At 44.5% G+C, this 24,475-nt stretch overlaps 1 protein-coding gene across 3 annotated transcripts in view; it reads left to right on the plus strand.

Annotated features, from left to right (window-relative positions):
- Positions 1-24,475, plus strand: part of gstcd (glutathione S-transferase, C-terminal domain containing) — a 65,841-nt gene that overhangs the window by 35,986 nt on the left and 5,380 nt on the right. For all 3 annotated transcript variants that reach the window (XM_055924074.1, XM_055924073.1, XM_055924075.1), the window contains 5 exons: positions 5,603-5,718; positions 6,105-6,149; positions 6,679-6,807; positions 14,660-14,793; positions 16,202-16,232. In XM_055924074.1, the coding sequence (XP_055780049.1) occupies positions 5,603-5,718; positions 6,105-6,149; positions 6,679-6,807; positions 14,660-14,793; positions 16,202-16,232 (455 nt within the window). The remainder of the gene's footprint in view (positions 1-5,602; positions 5,719-6,104; positions 6,150-6,678; positions 6,808-14,659; positions 14,794-16,201; positions 16,233-24,475) is intronic.

Here is a 24,475-nt window from a genome sequence, read left to right on the forward strand (position 1 = left end):
GTTTACAATGGAGGCAGTTGTTTCTTTCCCAAAAGCACGTACCTGCCACAAATGCCTCTTCGGTGAGTCTAAATGAGAACGTCTGTTCCGACCGTAAGTTTGTGTTTCGCAGTCATCGTAGTGTCTGTTTTTCGTTGTCTTTTCTTCTGTCCTTGTGTCCATAAGATGGATGATAATGATAGAGATGAAGTCGGGGGTAGAATGTGGGATGTGGTCCACCTGTCACACAGGTGTCGGCTTTGGCTTGTTTTGAGCCCTCGCCTGATGACAGTCGCAGGCTGTTGATGATATACTTCACTGTTGTTGCTGCGGCTGGTTTATAAATTGGCTCTGAATTTTAAACCAAATAGGAATGTAGCTGTGGGGGGAGTGCATAAATCAATATGTAGATTGTCCTCCTTTCACTCCACACTCCCTCCTGAATTACAAGGAAGATGGTTGAGTAACCTACCGTTGTTTTCAAGATCCACCATATTATTAGGGCTTCTACTAAACCACCTTGCATAGACAGAATCCAGAAACTACAGTATTTTACAGTCCAGACATGTTTTCACTTTGGAGGTTCCCTCAACCTAATAACCTGTACCCAACCTGGCAACCCCAACCCAACCTGACAACGCCAACCCTACCTGGCAACCGACACCCAATCTTATTTGGCAACATAGTCTGACGTGATGCAGCCCTCAGGTATTCGTTACCTTTGGTTGCCCTCATTCAGATTAAGCAGCATGAATCATCATAGTTATGCAGCATGCTTGGATCTGTAGTCAACATAAAGCCTGCATACATTCCTATTGTCTGCTAGGGGGTTAGTACATAGGAAATTCATATAACATGTACTGGCTGACCAAACCTATACTTCCACAGTATTAGCAGAGCTCTCCTTGCAAGACAGTAGCAGTAATCATTATTGTGTCATATTTTGTGTCAATGCAATGTTTTTCTCTGACTAGGCTATGAGTAAATCCTTTGCAACAAAACAGGTAGCTCAGATCACACCTGCTATTACAGCTGATTTATACCAGTATTATTTATCATCTCAATCGATGGGTTTAATGAGATGCGGTGCCGGGGCCACCCTTTAAAACAGACATTCCTATTCATGAGCTTTCCGGACTTTGAAAGCGAGTTTGTGAGGCTTTTAGTCAAGCTGGGTGTCCAAATCCTGCCCCATTTTTCAGAGCAGACGTAAGAGGCACAGCCTGGCCCTGAGTGTGTGCCAAAACAAGAAACGAGTGAAATGTCTAGCTTTAATTTCAGAGGGGGGAGTTGGAGGAGAGTGTGGGATGGGGTTTGGCTCATTTCATGGGAAAGGAGACGTCTTGGCTGGGTGTACTACAGTCCAGTCCAGCATGTGCACTAATCATGACCTGGTGCATGCTGGGAAAAGGACAGGAAAACAACAATGTGTTATCACACTAAACCAGAACACCAGGAATATTCTATTCTATTCTATTAGAAGCAGTACTTGATTGGATTAATGGCTGAAGACTGTAGGCTATATCAGACAAAGAGTGAATGAATTAACTGATAAGGAATTGCTTGGTTTTTTTGGGAGCACAACCACAAGGGAGAGAGCATTGTAACTACAGGTGTGTAAGGCTCTTTTAGCACTTGTTAGTCTTAAGTAGGCAGCCAAGCAACCGCAATTAGTGCGAGCAGGCGTTGTTTAGTGGTTATTAGGTCCGGAAACCTTAAATAAAAACTCCCATTTAAAATTCTCAGAATGGGAATGGGATGCAGCCATGTTGTTACAACTGTCATTATAAAATTAATCATACACCCTCTCTCTGCAGTCTCCAACTGCAGCCAGAATGTTTCAGGTGTGCTCACGCATACCCAAAAAGCCTCTGTCAACAAAGGGATGAAGGAAAGCAGGAAACCGCGGAGGTCCTGGAGAGTTATAAATAGGGCTGGCGCTTCGCCCTTCCCAGGGTGTGTGCGCTTTGCCCTTGACTCGTTCCACCTCAAAAAGCACTAGAAAGACGATTTCAACACCCACAATCTCAGATTGTTCTGAAATCATTTCTGTAGTTAGAAACTGATAAGTTGAAAGTTGTTGAAAGATAAATCAAATTGTCTTATCTGTTTCTAACTACAGAAACCATTTCAGTGCAATCTGAGATGGTGGGATGGATTGAAATGACCCACTTCACACCTTCCCAACGGTCCTCTTCCTAAAACAAACTCAGGAGATCCTCCTGTGCCATACCCTGCCTTACCATACCTTACCCTGCCTTACCATACCCTGCCTTACCATACCATACCTTACCCTGCCTTACCATACCCTACCTTACCATGCCTTACCATACCCTGCCTTACCATACCTTACCCTGCCTTACCATACCCTGCCTTACCATACCTTACCCTGCCTTACCATACCCTACCTTACCATGCCTTACCATACCCTGCCTTACCATACCTTACGCTGCCTTACCTTACCCTGCCTTACCATACCTTACCCTGCCTTACCATACCCTGCCTTACCATACCCTGCCTTACCATACCATACCTTACCCTGCCTTACCATACCTTACTCTGCCTTACCTTACCCTGCCTTACCATACCCTACCTTACCATACCTTACCCTGCCTTACCATATCCTGCCTTACCATACCCTGCCTTACCATACCTTACCCTGCCTTACCTTACCCTGCCTCACCTTACCTTACCCTGCCCTGTTGTGGTAATCTCCATCCGGAGCACTGGGAATCTTGTGGTGTTCCATATCGGAAGTCTCCCCCCCCTGTAACAGAGTAGCATAATCCCCTGTGGGGTTGGAACTGGAGCTGATGATGACAGCGAGTTTACACACACACACACACACACACATACACACACACACACACACACACACACACACACACACACACACACACACACACACACACACACACACACACACACACACACACACACAGAGAGAGAGTTCCTGGGAGACATGCCATTGGTGTAACACCGAGTACATGCTGCTGAGTGATAGCACTTGACATCATGCTGATATGATATTACATCTTTCCAGCACTGATAGACATAGTAGCGCAGATTGACAGACACTCTGTCCTTAGCCAATCACTTCAGGCTACCAGGTGCATCATGCAACCTAACTGGAGTACCTGTAGTTCAGAGTTAATTAAATAAATGATAGGATTAGTGCTTCCTTACAAGCTGAGGATTTGAAATGGATATGTCCTTCAAGGTTTTTAATTAACACATGATTGGGGAGATTAATGGGTAAACTTATAGGAGTTGTTAGGTAATTTCCTCCGGCTGCATAAAGTGTGTGTGTGTGTGTGTGTGTGTGTGTGTGTGTGTGTGTGTGTGTGAGAATGATCTCGGTGATACGTGCTGACAGTGTAGGAAACCAGCCACAGAACAGTGTAATAGATCAGCCTGTGTGTTTATCTCTCTAAATGAGGAGCTGGACTTGGCGGTGGTTCCTCAAGACCCTTAGCTAATTCAGCTGTAAATAAGGCAAAAACACAGTCCCAACTTCATCAGCCAAACTACAGTGTAATAACTACGTTAGTATACACTCACTGCTATTTTATACTACATTTGTGCTACTTGTAAAGTTTTTCGGTTTCTATTCTCATTCTATTCGTGTGAGAACGGTTCGCTGTGTGGAAATTGCTAGGTGTTGCAGAATAGAAATTGCTGGTTGCACAATTACGGCTATTCAGCCAGGGCCATGTGGGTCACTGTCACTCCTCTCTGCTGCAGATGAGAGAAGGATAAAGAAGGATGAAAGACCCAGGTCCAGCTCTCTGTCTGTACTGGACAATAGCCTCTCTACTTCCGTCTAGTGCTGCCCCCTCTTCATCAACACTTTCATGCTTACAGTGGAGCGGTTGTTGGTGAGCCACGAAATGACCTCTCTTACCATCCCACTCATCCATCCCACAGGCCCGTACCCGAATAGTGGTGATAGAAATGTCTTGTGTAGAGTTAACATGATTCTACATGACAGAGAGGCATGTCTCTTTTACACAATGCATTTTTATCTGAACACTCTGTAGTGTTGAATCGTCCTGAACAGGCCCCAGAGCCACGTCTCTGTTGTCTCTGCTCTGTACTCGGCCTCTCATAAAACACTATCATTCATGTCAGCCTTATTGTTAGGCTTTGGCCCCTCGCGTATCCCTCGCACTCACCCTGCCTTCATCTCAGCTCTCTGCATTGTACCACTCGTCACGTCCCAGGTTTATCATTCGGCTTTCGGCGCGTTTTGTTTCAGCCGCCATCCCACCGCGCAAGGCAATTGTCAATTAAGACCCCGACGCGCTCCTCCAATCCGACGGCATAAAAGTGCTCAATAGTAGGCCTCACAGGAGGCCGTGCTATTTAGCCGAGAACAGACGTGGATCTGAATAACTCATCTAAATGAAAAGTTGCTGCTGCTACCTGGTCAATACCACCCCATGGTTTGTGACGTGCTCCTCTCTTTGCTTTTTCCATTGTCTTGTACTCCTGGGAGCCGGTTTAATATGAAGCGGTGCGAGGTAAATAATGATGGCGAGGGCAAGGGCTGTGAAATTCCTTATTTGTATTAGCGTGACGAGAATATAGGCGTACCCCGCCGCTACTGTCGACGCTTCTCTCTCTCTCAGCCCACCACCCGGCCTGTGTGTGTGTGCGTCGCCCGTATATCAATTTGCGGAGGCGGCAGTGATCTGGGGAGAGAAGGGAAGGCCACCATTAATGTGTTTCTGATATTCCAGCGGGTATCATAGCATGGCACCGGGGTAAACGAAGCAATCATCACTCAAGATTTATGGGCCAGAAACGGTACCGCAGACGCACGCCACGCTTGGCTCACCGCCGCCAACGAGAGAGAGGAGTTGGATGAGGAGGAACACGGGGATAGTGTATTGCGTTAATCACGTACATGCTGTGAGCTGCATACCACTATAGTGGCTCTCTTTCTTTGCAGTAGCAGAAAAGTTTCCACTCCATTTTGACTCTGTCGCTTGTTTTGTTTTACCCTGTTGAATTGTGTTTTGCACTCGGTCGGTAGGAACTGTTGTTGATGAGGGATGATGATGAGTGGCCCTTGTAGCTGGATTACAGCATGTACTGTATCATCATAGCTCTGTGCCTGTAAAACACAGTGTGACAATGTTGTGCACTTCAAAGCAGGAAATAGGAACGCTCTCTGGCACTTCTGCGTTCATATGAAGAAAAGAGAAATCATCTTCCTGGGTAATATATGTTTTTTAGGAAGGTTCCTTCCTGAAAGGAAAAGACAGAAAGAAAGGGTAGAAGAAATTTAGCAATTGAAACATGTTTGAATGAGAACAGTAAACATGTCCCACCTGAATTGACTGTACTGTGACTGGATAATGTTGGTTCATCTTCCAGTCAAACATAGAAACTAAGCAAATACTTCTGCTATTGTACAGATATGAAGATGTTGATATTACCATTCCATCCAATACCTTCTTATTTCACTTATATGAGACTTACTTAAGTTTGTGAAGGCTCGCGGGTTCGTTTCCCGCTGGGGACACCAATATTAAAGCATCTGATGAATGGTATATATTATAATTATATTGCATGAGCACAACGTTCCTTTTTACTGAATCTTCATCTCTGTCTGCAGGGAAGATGTCTGACGTCCGCGCCGCGAGGAAACGGCAGCAGCTGAACAACCTGGTCGCCATGGTGACGGAGCTGGCCCGACCGGGGGACACAGTGGTGGATTTCTGCAGCGGAGGGGTGCGTCCGTCAGTCCTTCGGTCCGTCTCTCTATCCTTCCATCCCTCTCCGTCCGTCTGTCCTCATTAGTCTGTCTGTCAGAAATCAGGATGAAAGGGTGCATTTCTTCTCTTGTCTTCTTTCCCCCTCTCTCTATTTGAAAACCCTTGTTATTCCATGCACAGACAGACAGACAGGAGGGAGACGGAGTGGAGTGATGAAGGGAGTGTACAGTACACTTCACAGCAGTAGCACTGACTGGGTGGGTAATGGGTCAATATTGGAATGGACAGAGCGGTAGGCCGCTACTGATCACACAACCCCTTTGATGTGCTCGGCTTCTCTTTGAGCCTTGTTTTTCCTCCGTATGTATTTGTCTTGTCTTTTTCCATGTTGTGTTTCTCCAGGGCCACGTCGGGATTGTTCTGGCTCACACGCTGCCCGACTGCCAGGTAGGTTGAAAGTTGAAACAACTGTCTTGTCTACCAAGTTGAAACTAGCTCGCCATTTGCTCTCATTAGGGTGGCTTGACATAATTGATACGGAGTTACACATTCGTGTTGTGTTTTTCCAGAGAATTGTAGATTTTCGAGCATGTCGTATCTCATTCATGTCTTTGCAAATAACAGTCTTAGTAGGAAAATTTTATTATTTTACATTGTAGAATTGTAGAATTTTCCCAAATAAATCTTAGACTTTTAGCCTATAGCTGTCCAGTAAGCTATTCATAACCTTGGAGGTAAGAGTCAACTAAGAGTAGCGTTAGATTAGCAAAGTGTAAGAGGTAATAAATAATATGCCATTTAGCAGCCACTTTTATCCAAAGGGAATTAGTCATGCGTGCATACATTTTTTACGTATGGGTGGTCCCGGGAATCCATTTGTTTTGCCGTAACAAGAGCAATGCTCTACCAACTGAGCAACAGAGGACCAGAGTTGATTAGCTAAATGTAAGAGGTAATCTTGTATGGTTAACTGTAGGTGATCCTGATAGAGAACAAGGAGGAGTCTCTGGTTAGGGGGAAGGTGAGGAGTGCTGAACTGGGCCTGACCAACATAGGCTTCATCCATGCCAACCTGGACTACTTCACTGGACCCTTCCACATAGGGGTGAGTACAGAGGAATATTATACTAGAACTTGTTTTTGATATCATTTAATATGGTCATTTAACAGATGCTTTTGTTTAAAGGAACTTACAGGACTGTCGACATTGACAGTGGCACGTACATGCAGTTTGTGAGTCCTATAAGGAAGTCAAACCCACAACAAGGTGTTGCCAGAACTATGCTAGTCTAACCCACTGAGACATTCATATTCACTACACAGACATTAATATAGAAGCTCATTCCATCTCTTTTACTTGACGTACTTACTGTACACCATGAGACTTACTACTGTCAAAGGCAGCTTAACAAACGATTTGATTTCACCAGTACTTCTAGATGGCTCATCTTCTCAACTTGTCAATGTGACACTTGAAGACTCAGTTTGCACACGAAAGGAATCGTCCTCATTCTCTCTGCTCTCAAAGTGTCTTATCTACATTGTCACAGAGTGAGCAGCATGATTCCTTTTTTGTTCAGTTATGGATTTAGAATGATTTCCCAGAACTGGAACCTATTTTGCTAGAAGTTTAGCCCACATACGTATGTTTGAATGTTTGAGAGGAAACAAATGACATTTCCTTAGAAAAACTTTTTACTGCTTTTTTTGGTAACTTCAGCTCTCCAGTTGATTATAATGGGGACCTTGTCCTTCCCTTCTCTGAGGATTTTATCAGAAGAACATTACGACCAAGCTTTTCAGTGCTCCATTTTCATTAGAAGTATCTTTTTCTCCCCCGCCTCCTCCTCTTCCTCCAATACTTTGAAAAGAAAACACATTTTCCTTTTAATTGCTTACTTTGCAGAGCGTTGAAGTGGAGTGAAAACAAACACCCTGCCAAAAGATGTAGGAGCAATATGTGCTATTCAGGCAGAGGTTAGAAGGAATAACCGTTTGGAAGAGTAAATGTTTATCATAAAGTCAAAATGTTTCAACTCCCCAGCTATTTGCACCGTTTATTACGTTGACCTCTCATTTTGACCACATGAATCATCTGACTCCGCTAGTTGACTCGTTTGCATCTGTATCAGCGTGTGTGTGTGTGTGTGTGTGTGTGTGTGTGTGTGTGTGTGTGTGTGTGTGTGTGTGTGTGTGTGTGTGTGTGTGTGTGTGTGTGTGTGTGTGTGTGTGTGTGTGTGTGTGTGTGTGTGTGTGTGTTTTGTGGCTCGTTCACACACAAGTCTCCTTTGCTGTGCTAGATAATTGTGATTGTGGTTTATTTCACTCAGCGAGAGGCTGCTACCGCAGTTCTAAGTTACTTGCTCTCTCCTCTCTCCACACAGAGTCTGTGGGCCAGATGAGATTAGAGCCTACAACTTACACTGTGTGTTTGTGTGTGTGTGTGTGTGTGTGTGTAGGTCTCCCGCAGTGTATTTCAATTCCTCTCCTCTCCTGCCAGAATCGAATAAAAGCCCACGATCATCAGCGGCACTCTAACGACATGAACTGCCTAATTAGTCCCAAATTAAATGAGTTGTCGTTAATTACGCTATTATCAGGTCTATTTTGATCTGCTTGTGTTGGTTGTTGGCCACAGAACAGGCGCTTGTTTGATTTAGGAATTCATTAGCTTGGTTCAACCAGCTTGGATGCCAACTTCCCCATTATGTCATTTCACTCATCACGGTGAGGTCAGAGTTCAGTCAGGGTTAACCAGGGCAGGAAGTAACCTCTCTCGCCCCAAATGAACTGTAAGGCCTGAGTGTGTATTAAACCTAGATGCTAAATGTCGGTGTTAATCATGTATTTATTTGATAGGGACAGATACAATGAAAACATTCACCTTTAACTATCAAGTGTCAGATCATCGTTCATAATAATTGATTGGTAAACTGTCTTATGTTATATTACAGTATATGATGTCTCTAAAATATATGAAACATAATGTTTAAATGTAAAACATGGCCGTCTCTCCGTCCAGGGGGTTTATATTTGTCTATCAGTCCCCCCCTAAAAGAGGTCAAACATGATGTTGAAGGTAGACTCTGTGATATGACGTAGATGCAGAAAGAATCAGCGTAGTGGGTGAATTTCCACAACTAAGAGCGTTGAAGGAAAGGCTCAACTTCTCCACTGTGAATGTGTGAAGCGAACGCGTGCACGTGTGCAGATACTGTGTGTGAGCGAAGTCTTGCATCTCGCTCATCTCAGTATCTGCGGTGGTACCTTTTTAAAAACAAAATGTAAAACGTATTCTATGTCCATCTATTGTCCCAGGTATATTATGTTACGAGGTGTTCAGACAGTGAGTCATCGTAGTGAGTATCAGACTAGACAGACATTGTGCTGAAGGCTTCCTCCTCTAATCTCTCTGTCTGTGACACCAATAGAAGGTACACTACATGACCAAGGTATGTGGACACCTCCTTGTCGAACATCTCAATCCAAAATCATGGGCATTAATATGGAGTTGGTCCTCCCTTTGCTGCTATAACAGCCTCCACTCTTTTGGGAAAGCTTTCCACTAGATGTTGGAACATTGCTGCGGGGACTTGCTTCCATTCAGCCACAAGAACATTAGTGAGATCGGGCATTGATGTTGGGCGATAAGGCCTGGATCACAGTCGGTGTTCCAATTCATCCCAAAAGTGTTTGATGGGGTTGAGGTCAGGGCCAGTCAAGTTCTTCCACACCGATCTCGACGAACCATTTCGATATGGACCTCGCTTTATGCACAGTGGCATTGTCATGCTGAAACAGTAAAGGGCCTTCTTCAAACTGTTGCCACAAAGTTGGAAGCACAGAATCGTCTAGAATGTCATTGTATGCTGTAGCGTTAAGATTTCCCTTCACTGGAACTAAGGGGCCCGAACCATAAAAAACAGCCCCAGACCATTATTCCTCCTCCACCAAACTTTACAGTTGGCACTATGCATTGTGGCAGAAAGCATTCTCCTGGCATCCGGCAAATACAGATTTGTCCGTCAGACTACCAGATGGTGACGCGTGATTAATCACTCCAGAGAATGCGTTTCCACTGCTCCAGAGTCCAATGGCGATGAGCTTTCCACCACTCCAGCCAGCGCTTAGCATTGCGCATGGTGATCTTAGGCTTGTGTGCGGCTGCTCGGCCATAGAAACCCATTTCATGAAGCTCCCTACAAACAGTTATTGTGCTGACGTTGCTTCCAGAGGCAGTTTGGAACTCGGTAGTGAGTGTTGCAACCGATGACAGACGATTTCTACTCGTTACACGCTTCAGCACTCGGTCCCGTTCTGTGAGCTTGTGTGGCCTACCACTTTGCGGCTGAGCTGTTGTTGCTCCTAGACGTTTCCACTTCACAATAACAGCATTTCAGTTGACCGGTGCAGCTCTAGCAGGGCAGAAATTTGAGGGACTGACTTGTTGGAAAGGTGACATCCTATGACGGTGCAAACAATGAAAGTCACTGAGCTCTTCAGTAAGGCCATTCTACTTCCGATGTTTGCATATGGAGATTGCATGGCTGTGTGCTCGATTTTACACCTGTCAGCAACAGGTGTGGCTGAAATAACTGAATGCACTAATTTGAAGGGTTGTCCACATACTTTTGTATATAGTGTATATGGTGCTGAAATGTTCCTCCTCCCATCTCTCTGTCTGTGGCACCAATAGAAGGTATATTTATACCTGCTGTTATTAGAACTAGGGCCTAACTACAGGTCCAGACCAGCCACTTCATGGAGACCCGCTCCACAGCAATGTACTCTCCACAGTACTGTGTGGGTTGGGGAGTGTGTTTGGTATCTACTGTTGTCAGGGAATGTTTTTCTACACACTCACACACACACACACACAGGTGGAGAGACCTTTAGCAAGTGGTTTTGCATTAAGGAGAAAGATTTATTGAGAAACAATTCCCTTGGTTTTGTGCAGAGGAGTTTAAACTTTTAAATAGCCCAGAGTTTCTAACACATTATCTGTGTGGAGTCAGCCATGTAGTGTGTGTACGTGCGTGTGCACCTGTCCGTGGTGTGAATGCACGGCATATTATTTAGTGCTGTCAGTTAGTGCCCACTCCCTCACCCCCAGGTGCAGCCCATCAAGCTGAATAATCCCAGTATGTATTATACATGACTCCATTTATAGCCCTAGATAGTCATTTACTCAGGCTAATTAGGTTGTTCCCTATTCTTAGCCATGGAGGCTTGCTCTCTCATTTGGGAAGAGCAAGGCGTGTGCCAGGCCAGGTGTGTAATCAGTTTGGCATCAGAGCTGCGCTGTTGGAGACGACGGTTTGTCCTCCATAGATCTCATCTCATAGAATATCCACCAGTGTATCCCTCCTCTCCTTGTACTAGAGTGATGGCTGAGGCCTACACGTCACCACCACTCCTCTCCTTGGGTAAAAACATTGAGCCAGGTCCTCAGAGGAACAGGAGTAGTGGAGCGTAACGTCTGGATACTGCTGAGAAAATCTGATCTGGAGCTGCGTCAGTTTTCAGTGTTGTCCCTTTATCTTCCCTTTCTCTTTCTCGCTCTCTCTCTTTTCTCTTTCGCTCCCTCTTCCTCTCTCTATCGCATTATCTATTTATCTTTCTCCCTTCATTCTCTCTCCTCTTTCACTCTCTGCTTTCTCCCCCTCTCTATCTCGCCACCACTCTCTCTCTCTCTTCCCCCTCTCTCTCCCTCCCTAGCCCTCTCCACACAGCAGGAGTAGATGAGTTATAGGGTCTGCGTAGACTAGAACAGTGGAAGTCAAAGCAAAGCTGCTCTGTGCGGTAGGTACTATAGGTAGGTTATCTCTGCTCGTCACTGACAGAGCCCCCTATAGCCCTGACAAGTACATCATTTATGATACAGTATTTGATAAGAGTGCAAATGATCCACAATGTGTAGAAAGTAATACCGGGGAAAAATGTTAATTCAATACCAGAGGTAATAAGCACCGATGCACACGGGGTGTGATATATTGCCGTGGATAACCGTGAAGTGTTTTTCACACTGAGAGTGTGTGTGTGTGGACCAGGGTGTATGAGCTGTGAATAATGAGTTTCAGAGCTCATATTTCAGCCCACTGCCTGTTGTTATTCATTATGAAGAGAAGTTGTACTCATGCAAAGATGAGAGGGGCAACAAACATATTGTGGACCAGAATCTTCTATAAGATCTCTTCCCACCCCCCAAAAGACGGGTGAGACTAATAAAGAGTGTTTTTTTCCAAACAATCCTCAATCCTTTATCGGCTTGCATTAATCCATAATTGATACCGGCCTCCACAGAAGCCTCTGGCTTAATGGAAACAGGCTCTCTCCACGTGGACAGTTCCTTTCTTTACTCTAGTGTTCCAATTGTTTCTTTAGTCTTGTTTTATCACATGGTGTGTCTGTGTTGTCCTTTGCAGCGCTCCCTCTTGAGTAAGTAACCAATACAAGCACACAGAGTAGTACCCTCCAAGTGTTTCAAGAACAAAGAATACATTTGGAATTTGTATGCAGTGCTTCCTCCTCAGAAATGCAAAACAGCCAACAACAACATTTCTCTGGTCTGGTTGGCAGGAAGGACTTCCATCTTTATCACGTTACTACAAGGAGGAGGGCTAGCCTCCAAGATGGCCGACGATAAAAAGGCAGAAGGATGCCTGGGAATGTGTTCCCAATATGTGGCTAGTAGCTTCTACTCTTAATCTCTTCTTTTCCGCTGGCACTGCACGTGCTGAAGTCGCTGGCGGTCTTGGTGGTATTGCTGTTGTCGGCCATTCTACTTCTGATACTTTGCCTATACTGGCCTCAATACACCATTTTACAGGGATTTCCCTTCACTGGTATAATAGGTTTAACGAGATGCTGCCATGTTGTTGGAATGAAAACCTGAATCTACAGTATGTCTCCTGGACAAAAGACTAAGGAGCCCTGGCTTAAAGAGTTGCATCTAACATTCCAGCACTCTGGTCCTCCTATAAGTACCTGTCTTCTAGTTCCCCGACGTGACTGGAACGACGCCTCCAGATAGTCATGCAAAGACGGGCCAACCCAGGCCAAGGTACTGCAGGGCCCCAGTGTGGTGGGGGGAGGAGAGGCGCTCCGGCGCTACGTTGGCAGCCAAACAACAGGAGGATTAAGGGCCCTTAAATCTCTAGGCTGCAGTGTGTTTCTCAGGAGCCCTTCCAACTCTCCCTGGAAATGCCTGGCTGAGGTGATCTGAAGCCTTCTGCCGCGACCACAGAATGAGAGAGGAGCGTATACAACAACTTGGCTGCGGTTTAATAGTTAGGTAAATGTCAGAATCCACAGAGAAAAGCCAAGCTGTGACGTGGATGTGAAGGAGCAGGTGGTATATGTTAGAGCTGTGATGGATTACAGCAGTCAGCCTGCCACCATACATTTGATGTGGACTTAATGTAACGTTAGGGGACGTTCATCCCGAAAGAATGGTCGTTAATCGCTCTTTAGCGGGGGATTTGCTATAATTCGAATCTTAAGTCTTGGAAGAGGCTGTCTCGCACATTGCACAGAATCTGTTGTACGTGGCCGAATCAACATGTGTTATCTCGAACATTGTCTCTGGGGTTCTTTTTGAAGTTCTCCCAACACCTCATTTTGGATCCTCCATTCAGAGCTGATGACGTTGGAGAAATACTTAGGAGTTAGCTAGCTAGTGTTTCTGACTGGGCTCCAATGCTAGGGTGCTGATTGAGAATTACCAGTAGTAACAGTAGGCTGATAAGTACTACCCAGAGCCACAATATTTAGAGAGTTAGGACAACCTTTACAATGTTATATATTTTGTTCTAGTTCTCGACATTCAGATAGTTACATAGCATTGTTTAAATATTCTGCCTGTAATGTTAATGGGGAGCTAACATGGCTGCCATAGAATGTTGAAGGGTCATGTAAATGCTTCAAAATGCAGAAACCTCATTGGCCCAACTCTCTAAATACATGGCCCTGGTCCAACCTACTCCCAACTAAACGTGGTTCCTGGTGCTCAAGTCCACCTACCATAGATGTTATGGGATTTTGATGGGAATGTCTTAGCTCTCAGTCCAAGAGGCTCTCCTCAGAGTTATCAACATCTACTAATCCAGTGTTTACCAAACCTCTCCTCGGGTACCCCAACCATGCCGCTTATCTGATGTATTTCAGACGGTACTAACACTCCGGAATCAATTTGTCAACTGATCAACTAACACTGTACTAATGGATATCGACTTGAAGTGGGCCCCCAGGACAAGGATATTAGGAAAACAGTCTGCTACAGTAGAGTCCCAGAGGTTCTCTCTCTCCGTCTGTTTCACTTCATCTTTCTCTCTCTCTGTTTGTTTCACTTCATCTTTCTCTCTCACCAACTCTTTCACTCCATCTCTCTCTCTCCATCTCTTTCTCTCCATCGCTCTCTCTCTTGCTCTCTCTCTGTCTCCACCCAGCATCCTCTAACCACTCCTCTGGTAATGTGTATTGAGATGCAGAGCGTCGCGGTTTACCTGCTCAATGGGAAACTCGGTCCCTCCGTGCCTCCACTGCTAAACGACTCAAAAGTTTGTTTACTCCACACGTTCAGCATCAAACGGCTTCTTTAACTAGTTAATCAGTGAGTTTTTATTTTCTTCTCCAAACGGTTCGGTTTGTTTTCCCTATTGACTCAGGGTTAGGTTTGCTAGATGTTTTCCAATGAGGTGTATCGTACCGTGATGATGCGATGGATGCAGAGAAAGAGGGTGTTCTGATTGGGTAATTTTTAACAAATTTGTGTGACCGTGTGTGCCTGTGTTTTAATGTGTGTGAATATGTGTGCCTGTGTTTTAATGTGTGTGTGTGTGTGTGTGTGTGTGTGTGTGTGTGTGTGTGTGTGTGTGTGTGTGTGTGTGTGTGTGTGTGTGTGTGTGTGTGTGTGTGTGTGTGTGTGTGTGTGTGTGTGTGTGTGTGTGTGTCTCCAGGTGGCCCTCCATGCGTGTGGCGTTGCGACAGACATGGTGGTAGAGCAGTGTATCCAGGCGGGAGCGACCTTCGTGGTCAGCCCCTGCTGCTACGGCTTCGTCCAGAACACACTGAAGTTCACCTTCCCCAGGAGGTCTGTCTGTCTCAATGCATGTATTTCTGCCTGTCTCTCTGTCTCAATGTCTGTCTGCCTATCTGTCTGTCGGTCTGTCTGAGTTGTCTTTATCTTGTGCCTCCTTACCCATCTTCTTCTGTTATCTTTATCGACTGTATCTCCCACCATTTCTGCCTCTCTCTCTCCCTCTCTCTCGCTCCACCGGTCACTCCATCTTCATTTGTACCTCTCTGCCTCCTCCTCTATCTGCGTTGGTCTCTGGCTTATGTTTTCTTCCACAGCATCTAGGACTTCTGTGTCACCCTGCTCTCTCATTCAGTCCATTCAATCAGCATTAGGAGAACGATCTTTCAGTACAGGGCTGCTGTCACAAAATGACAGAGTAAAAAAACTACTGCATAAGCAAATAAGTTGGCGAACACGAATCACTGATCACTCCGAAAATGTCTTCTGCTCATTTCATTCTGGGGCTGGAGCCGAACTTGTGTGTTTGATGCCTTGATATTTTCCTAGGCTGAGGTATGATCCGAAGAGTGTGAAATGTGCTTGAGGGCATGAACACGAGGGAGAGGGAGAAAAATGTAGGAGCTAGTTTATTGTGCTGTTGTTCCTGTTGCCATGACAGCACTCTGACTGACTGGTGTGTGAAGTGGCTGGTCTGAGAACTAGGAGGAAGGATACATGACATGTTGACAACACAAAGGCATCAATGACCACAAAACATGCTATTCTAAAGAGAGAATGCACTGAAGGTTGTGCTATATCACTGCTACTGGCATAGCTAAAGGCTGTTACTCGATATGAGGTGGGCCCTGTAGCAGTGTCAGTATTCACTACACCACAGCCTTAACTAGTTCATCCTCAGGTTATGGTCCCGAAGACAAACTTTCACCAAGAGTCAACATACCAAGTTTAAATTCCCAAGTGCAGTCTGCAGAATACCTGAGTTTTTTTAATATTCAGCACCTGCTCTGGAGCTTTGGATGTGTGTACATCATTTTTACACTACCTAGCTATGGAGTATGTGACCGAGAGGCAATAGCCGGCCAAGTGAAACATTAGAGTCCTCAACTGAGTGGACTGACTGCCCGTGACATGACCTTTGACGTCTTCAGTGCCATGTTGATTATTAGCTAGCTTTAAGCTCTTTCTCGCTACTCTTTAACATCACAGTCAAACTGCCTGTTTCCCAGGACACCGGATAAAGAACTTGCTCAAAAGGAGCTTTGTTTTTTTGTCACGTATGGAGTTTATCATCAGAAGATAGTTTATGTCATGACTTATCAAGACAAAAGAAGATGGACTTTTAGTTTTCCCACAGAAAAGCACAACGTGCAGATTTGCTGAAAAGTTTTTACACTTTAATCGTCTTTTCTCTGAGCATTATTCCCAAAATATCTCACTTCTTTCAAATTCTTTTTTGCAGCAAAAGGTTTCTGGAGACACTGAGTTACAAGGTAGGTCCAATTCATTTCAAATGAGCGTTAGATTGCCCACGCAATGTATTATTTGTTTGGATGCATATCAGCAGCGAAGATTGAACTAAGTCAGATTTAATTTGTCTTTTTTATTTATGCTAATTGCGAACAGTGTTCTCCTACACAGGCTACAACAGTTTTGACCTCTCAGTTATAAAGCATAATCATTTACACTCATGCTGAAACCTGTTGCTCTCTTGCCAGGAATTACAAGAGGTTATTTATATATATATATATATATATATCATTACTAAAACCTAATAGACTCCGGAAGAGCCATGTTTTAGATGCAAAACACGTGCATGGTTTAATTTCAAGTGTAGTCCTAGTCATGTTCTTTTCCATTCGCTGACTCTTTGCAGAGAGAGAGGAGGGGAGGTAGAGAGAGGAGGGGAGGTAGAGAGAGGAGGGGAGGTAGAGAGAGGAGGGGAGGTAGAGAGAGGAGGGGAAGTAGAGAGAGGAGGGGAAGTAGAGAGAGGAGGGGAAGTAGAGAGAGGAGGGGAGGTAGAGAGAGGAGGGGAGGTAGAGAGAATAAACTATCTGACCTCAGAAATAGCTCTCCTGTTGATTTATCCTGAATGTATCCTGGGAACTAAAGCCAGCTTTTACAGGAACTACATCGCTACAATACCACTAACACTAATAATCATTTATAAAACTTTTACAGCGCTGTTCATTACATAAAGAAATGTCAAGGCGCTGTAAAGCAACAGCAACAAAAAAACAAGCAATTTCATAACAACAACATCATTAGTCATCATGAGTAGATTGACGGTCAAGAGACTGAATGTTGAGAAAGTTCATGTCTTGATTGAGGTCAGCGGAGGTTTAAATAATATTCCAAATGTACATTTTAGTCATTTAGCAGATGTACTTGTCCTCTGTGGGAATCGAACCCATAACCCTGTTGTTGCAAGCGCAATGCTCTATCAACTGAGCCACACAGGAGGACAGATGCATCCTTAGTTCACTCCCTTCCTTGGTGTCATCAATATTTGGTAGGTAAAAGCAAGGCTCTATGTCAGATAAGTGATTACTTCAAGGAAGGCAGGAGGCCTTTTCAGAGTATCAGAACAGGGCCTAAGTCTTATCACTTGACACCGACAGTGCACTGAACTGGTAGGAGATGATGACATCATAATATCTTAATGATGTATGGCAGGGTTCCCCCACTGGCGGCCCGCATGCTGATTTTGGCCCGCATTTGATTTTTTTTTTATATATTTTTTGGGGACTTAAGACTAAAACCAACAGCAAATCAGCTCCAAGTGATTTTAATTTTGGAAATCTGTTCTAAGTGATTCCCACGCATAATAGAGAGACATTCACTATATATATAAAAGTATTAGGACACCCCTTCAAATTAGGGGATTCGGCTAGTTCAGCCACACAAACATTGGCAGTAGAAATGCCTTACTGAGGAGCTCACCGTTATAGGATGCCACCTTTTCAACAAGTCAGTTTGTCAAATTTCTGCCCTGCTAGAGTTGCCCTGGTCAACTGTAAGTGCTGTTATTATGAAGTGGAAACCTTTAGGAGCAACAGCGTCTCAGACGTGATGGGTTAGGCCACACAAGCTCACAGAACGGAACCGCCAAGTGCTGAAGCGCGTATTGCGTAAAAATCATCTGTCCTCGGTTGCAACCCTCACTACCGAGTTCCAAACTGCCTCTGGAAGTAACATCAGCACAACAACTGTTTGTAGGGAGCTTCATGAAATGGTTTTCCACGGCCAAGCAGCCGAGCACAAGCCTAAGATCACCATGCGCAATGCTAAGCGTCGGCTGGAGTGGTGTAATGCTCGCCGCCATTGGGCTCTGAAGAAGTGGAAACGCGTTCTCTGGACTGATGAATCACACTTCACCGTCTGGCAGTCCAACGGACTAATCTGGGTTTGGCAGGTGCCAGAAGAACGCTACCTGCCTCAATGCATAGTGCCAACTGTAAAGTTTGGTGGATGAGGAATAATAGTCTGGGGCTGTTTTTCATGGTTCGGGCTAGGCCCTTTAGTTCCAATGAAGGGAAATCTTAACCCTACAGCATACAATGACATTCTAGACGATTCTGTGCTTCCAACTTTGTGGCAACAGTTTGGGGAAGGCCCTTTCCTGTTTCAGCATGACAATGCCGCCTTGCACAAGCGAGGTCCATACAGAAATAGTTTGTCGAGATCGGTGTGGAAGAACTTGACTGGCCTGCACAAAGCCCCATCGAACACCTTTTGAGATGATTTAGAGTTCCGACAGCGAGCCGGCCTAATCGCCCAACATCAGTGCCCAACCTCACTAATGCTCTTGTGGCTAAATGGAAGCAAGTCCCTGCAGCAATATCTAGTGGAAAGCCTTCCCAGAATAGTTTTAAGTTTTGTATGTTTTAAATGTAACTTTTATTTAACTATGCAAGTCAGTTAAGAACAAATTCTTATTTACAATGACAGCCTCCTGAGAACAGTGGGTTAACTGCCTTGTTCAGGGGCAGAATGACAGATTTTTACCTTGTCAGCTCAGGGATTCCCAACGCTCTAACCACTAGGCTACCTGCTGCCCCAGAGCGGAGGCTGTTATTACTTACTTACTTACTTCCTGACTTTATTGTTCCCATTGGGAAATGTTGTTGCAGTGTCATGTACATGTTTAAAGTGGTGTTTAAATACAAAACAAATTGACAATACAACTTTCATAACAGTTACATACCAATAAAACAGGTGTACAGGGGGTGGCTTGGGTCTAAAATTATTTTGTCAGCCTTGCGGAGGGCCCTGACATTAAAGATCTCATCCAGGCCTGTCTGTTTGACTCCAAGTACCTTGCTTGCTGTGGTGATAATCCTTCTCAGCATATTTCTCTAGCTGACAGTGGCATTGCCAAACCAACAAACAATACAAAAAGTTAAAATACTTTCAATAAAAGATTTGTAAAACAGAGTCAGTATAGGACAGTCAACATTAAAAGATCCCAGATTTTTGAGAAAGTACAGTCTCTGTTGGCTCTTTTTGTAGATCAGGTCTGTACATTTACTCCACTGAAGCTTATTGTTCCAAGAGGACACCCGGGTATTTGTATTCCACTACAATCTCTATATTCTGATCTCTGATAGATGTTGCAGAGGTAGGTGTTGTACACTTCCTGAAGTCTATGCATATCTCTTTGGTCTTGTTGGTATTGAGAACCAAGTGTGATTCCTCACACCACTCTACAAAGTCATCTAGGACCGGGCCATGATGTTCCTCGTCATCATGCAACAGGCTGATCAAGGCAGTGTCATCAGTGAACTTAACAAGGTGTCTGTCAGGATGGGAACTAGTACAACTATTAGTTATAGCAGCAAAGTGGGGACCAACACCAAATGAATGCTTTTGGAATGATTTTGGAAAAAGATGTTGGACCAGCAGGTGTCCACATACTTTAGGCCATGTGCTGTATGTGATAATAAACAAATGTAAGCAAGGTTTGTAATTATCATGTTTTAGTCAAATATACACTACCGTTCAAAAGTTTGGGGTCACTTAGAAATGTCCTTTTTTTTTAAAGAAAATTTTAAAAATTGTCCATTAAAATAACGTCAAATTGACGCCTCACAAGTCCTCAACTGGCAGCTTCATTAAATAGTACCCGCAAAACACCAGTCTCAATGTCATCAGTGAAGAGGCAACTCCGGGAGGCTGGCCTTCTAGGCAGAGTTGCAAAGAAAAAGCCATATCTCAGACTGGCCAATAAAAAGAAAAGATTAAGATGGGCAAAAGAACACAGACACTGAACAGAGGAACTCTGCCTAGAAGGCCAGCATCCCGGAGTCTCCTCTTCACTGTTGACGTTGAGACTGATGTTGTGCGGGTACTATTTAATGAAGTTGCCAGTTGAGGACGAGTGAGCCATTTGTTTGTCAAACTAGACATTCTAATGTACTTGTCCTCTTGCTCAGTTGTGCACCGGGGCCTCCCACCCCTCTTTCTATTCTGGTTAGTGCCAGTTTACGCTGTTCTGTGAAGGGAGTAGTACACAGCGTTGTATGAGATCTTCAGTTTCTTGGCAATTTCTCGCATGGAATAGCCTTCATTTCTCAGAACAAGAAGAGACTGATTAGTTTCAGAAGAAAGTTCTTTGTTTCTGGCCATTTTGAGGCTGTATTCGAACCCACAAATGCTGATGCTCCAGAAACTTGTCTAACGAAGGTCAGTTTAATTGCTTCTTTAATCAGAACAACAGTTTTCAGCTATGCTAACTTCGCAAAAGGATTTTCTAATTATCAATTAGCCTTTTAAAATGATAAACTTTGATTTAGTTAACACAACGTGCCATTGGAACACAGGAGTGATGGTTGCTGATAATGGGCCTCTGTACGCCTATGTAGATATTCCATAACAAAATCAGCCGTTTCCAGCTACAATAGTCATTTACAACATTAACAATGTCTACACTGTATTTCTGATCAATTTGATGTTATTTTAATAGACAAAAATGCTTTTCTTTCAAAAACAAGGACATTTCTAAGTGACCCCAAACGTTTGAATGGTAGTGTATCTGCTTGTACTTCTTGCAGTACATTTTATAGTCTACAAATTATGTGTAATTGTCTTCCGGACCCCTGACCATCTACTCAAGAACAAAATCGTCCCGCAACTGATTCTAGTAAATGATCCCTGATGTATGGCCTCAATACTCACTACAATACCTGCTATAGGGCCTCGCCATGACAACTGGAATGTGACAGTTGATGTGTCTGAAAACTGACTACTACCAGTATATTTTGGTAATGGTCTATTCTCTGCAGGAAATCTAATGTCTCAACAGATTCGGTTTACAGATGAAAGAATAATTTTTCTCCCCATCTTAAAATACTGCTTGTGTATTTTGCAGTGAATTTATGGTATTTGGTGGTGGAAAGTCATGTGTGTCATTTATCTCTGTTTTTTTCTGTCTAGTTTGAAAGAAACGTTGACAAAGAAATTTGACCACATAGTTGATCGCATAATTGCAGTCTGGAAAGAGAAATCAATATTCCATTTTAAGCAACCGGATTCATTTTCCGGCAAATAACTTGCATGTTCTCTCTCTCTCTAAACCTCCCTCTGTGCAGAATCATCACAATATGAATAACGATTCTATTCTATTTAATTTTCAATGAATTCCTTTAGTCAAATCAAATCACATTTTATTAGTCAGATGCACCGAATGCTTACTTACGAGCCCCTAACCAACAATGCAGTTTAAAAAAAATACAGATAAGAAAAAGAAATAAAAGTAACAAGTAACTGAAGAGCAGTAGTAAAATAACAATAGTGAGACTATATACTGGGGGGTACCAGTACAGAGTCAATGTGCGGCGGCACTGGTTAGTTGAGGTAATATGTACATGTAGGTAGAGTTATTAAAGTGACTATGCATAGATGATAACAACAGAGAGTAGCAGCGGTGGAAAAGAGGGGGGGATGCTAATTGTCTGCGTAGCTATTTGATTAGGTGTTCAGGAGTCTTATGGCTTGGGGGTAGATGCTGTTTAGAAGCCCTTCGGACCTAGACTTGGCGCTCCGGTACTGCTTGCCGTGCGGTAGAAGAGAGAACAGTCTATGACTAGGGTGGCTGGAGTCTTTGACAATTTTTAGGGCCTTCCTCTGACACCACCTGGTATAGAAGTCCTGGATGGCAGGAAGTTGGCCCCAGTGATGTACTGGGCCGTACGCGCTACCCTCTGTAGTGCCTTGCGGTCGGAGGCCGAGCAGTTGCCATACCAGGCAGTGATGCAACCAGTCAGCATGCAAGCAGTCAGGATGCTCTCGATGGTGCAGCTGTATAACCTTTTGAGGATCTGAGGACCCATGCCAAATCTTTTCAGTCTCCTGAGAGGGAATAGGTTTTGTCGTGCCCTCTTCATGACTGTCTTGGTGTGCTTGGACCATGTTAGTTTGTTGGTGATGTGAACCCCAAGGAACTTGAAGCTCTCAACCTGCTCCACTGCAGTCACGTCGATGAGAATGGGGACGTGCTCGGCCCTCTTTTTCCTGTAGTCCACAATCATCTCCTTTGTCTTGATAATTTTGAGGGAGTGGTTGTTGTCCTGGTACCACACGGCCAGGTGTCTGACCTCCTCCCTTTAGGCTGTCTCGTCGTTGTCGGTGATCAGGCCTACCACCTTTGTGACATTGGCAAATTTAATGATGATGTTGGAGTCGTGCCTGGCCGTGCAGTCATGTGTGAACAGGGAATACAGGAGGGGACTGAGCACGCACCCCTGAGGGCCCCTGTGTTGAGGATCAGCATGGCGGATGTGTTGTTATCTACCCTTACCACCTGGGGGCGGCCCGTCAGGAAGTCCAGGATCCAGTTGCAGAGGGAGGTGTTTAGTCCCAGGGTCCTTAGCATATTGATGAGCTTTGAGGACACTGTGGTGTTGAACCCTGAGCTGTAGTCAATGAATAGCATTCTCACATAGGTGTTCCTTTTGTCCAGGTGGGAAAGGGCAGTGTGGAGATTGCATCATCTGTTGATCTGTTGAGGCGGTATGCAAATTGGAGTGGGTCTAGGGTTTCTGGGATAATGGTGTTGATGTGAGCCATGACCAGCCTTTCGAAGCACTTCATGGCTACAGACGTGAGTGCTACGGGTCGGTAGTCGTTTAGGCAGATTACCATAGTGTTCTTGGGCACAAGCACTATGGTGGTCTTCTTAAAACATGTTGGTATTACAGACTCGGACAGGAAGAGGTTGAAAATGTCGGTGAAGACACTTGCCAGTTGGTCAGTGCATGATCACAGTACACGTCCTGGTAACCCGTCTGGCCTGGTGAATGTTGACCAGTTTATAGGTTTTACTCACATCGGCTGCGGAGAGCGTGATCACACAGTCTTCTAGAACAGCTGGTGCTCTCATGCATGTTTCAGTGTTATTTGCCTCGAAGCGAGCATAGAAGTAATTTAGCTCCTCTGGTAGGCTCGTGTCACCGGCAGCACTTGGCTGTGCTTCCCTTTGTAGTCTGTAATGGTTTGCAAGGCTTGCCACATCCGACGAGCGTCAGAGCCGGGGTTGTATGATTCAGTCTTAGTCCTGTATTGACGCTTTGCCTGTTTGATGGATTGTAGTAGGGCATAGCGGGATTTCTTATAAACTTCCGGGTTAGAGTCCCGCTCCTTGAAAGCGGCAGCTCTAGCCTTTAGCTCAGTGCGGATGTTGCCTGTAATCCATGGCTTCTGGTTGGGGTATGTACGTACGGTCACTGTGGGGACAACTTCATCGATGCACTTATTGATGAAGCCAACGACTGATGTAGTGTACTCCTCAATGCCATTGGAGGAATCCCGGAACATATTCCAGTCTGTGCTAGCAAAACAGTCCTGTAGCTTAGCATCTGCTTACTCTGACCACTTTTTTATTGATCTAGTCACTGGTGCTTCCTTTAGTGTTTTGCTCCTCGTCTTAGCGAAGAGTGGCTGTATTATTGTGACTACGGTATTTCCACTCTAAAACCCTGATGAAGGCTAAAGGCCAAAATTAAGATTTTTTTTTAATCAACTTCAGTTGTCCTCAGAGTTGCTGAATTTCCTCTTCACCTCACTCTAAAACCTTAGGCCAGTGGCTGTGGTGGTGGCTAACAGAAACCAATATGGCATTTCACTGCTACTGTAACACAGTGAACCAACCAATCACAGTCTCGGGTGTGCACTCTTTCCCCCCTGAGCTAGTTGAACAGACTGACAGCGGAGCGCCATGACAGATAGCCCTCCGCGGCTTTAATACAACGCTAATGATGTGAGGTATTGGTGCTTGGCGCTGAGTCATAGTGGTTAAACCTTGGCTAGGACGGTACTGTCCTGATACTTCCACAGTGAAGAATGGAATCACTTAGAGCTAGAGGATAACTAGTGTTTTCCTGTGGTTGGGGTTTTTACCGTAGGGTTGTAGAAAAAGGGGTGTAGAAGATGACAAGATGGTAAATAAAGAAAGACATGAGAAGATCCCTACTGTTCTCTGGGTTTTGGTGTTTTTACCTTCTGGGGAAGAAAAATTAGGAAGTGGTAAGAGCAGGAAGGAGACTCATTCTCCCAGAGGTCAGAGATGTGGCTATAATGATATACAGTATGGCTTTATATAGAGACTTTCAGGAAAGCCTGGAACGAACATTCTACTGCTGGGCTTGGTTGAAGTCTGTGTAAATAAAACATTTAATAAATATGCCATTTAGCAGATGCTTTTATTCAAAGCAACTTAGTCATGTGTGCATATATTGGT

Source organism: Salvelinus fontinalis, chromosome 5 (assembly GCF_029448725.1).
Source record: "Salvelinus fontinalis isolate EN_2023a chromosome 5, ASM2944872v1, whole genome shotgun sequence".
In the NCBI taxonomy this organism is placed as follows: Eukaryota; Metazoa; Chordata; class Actinopteri; order Salmoniformes; family Salmonidae; genus Salvelinus; species Salvelinus fontinalis.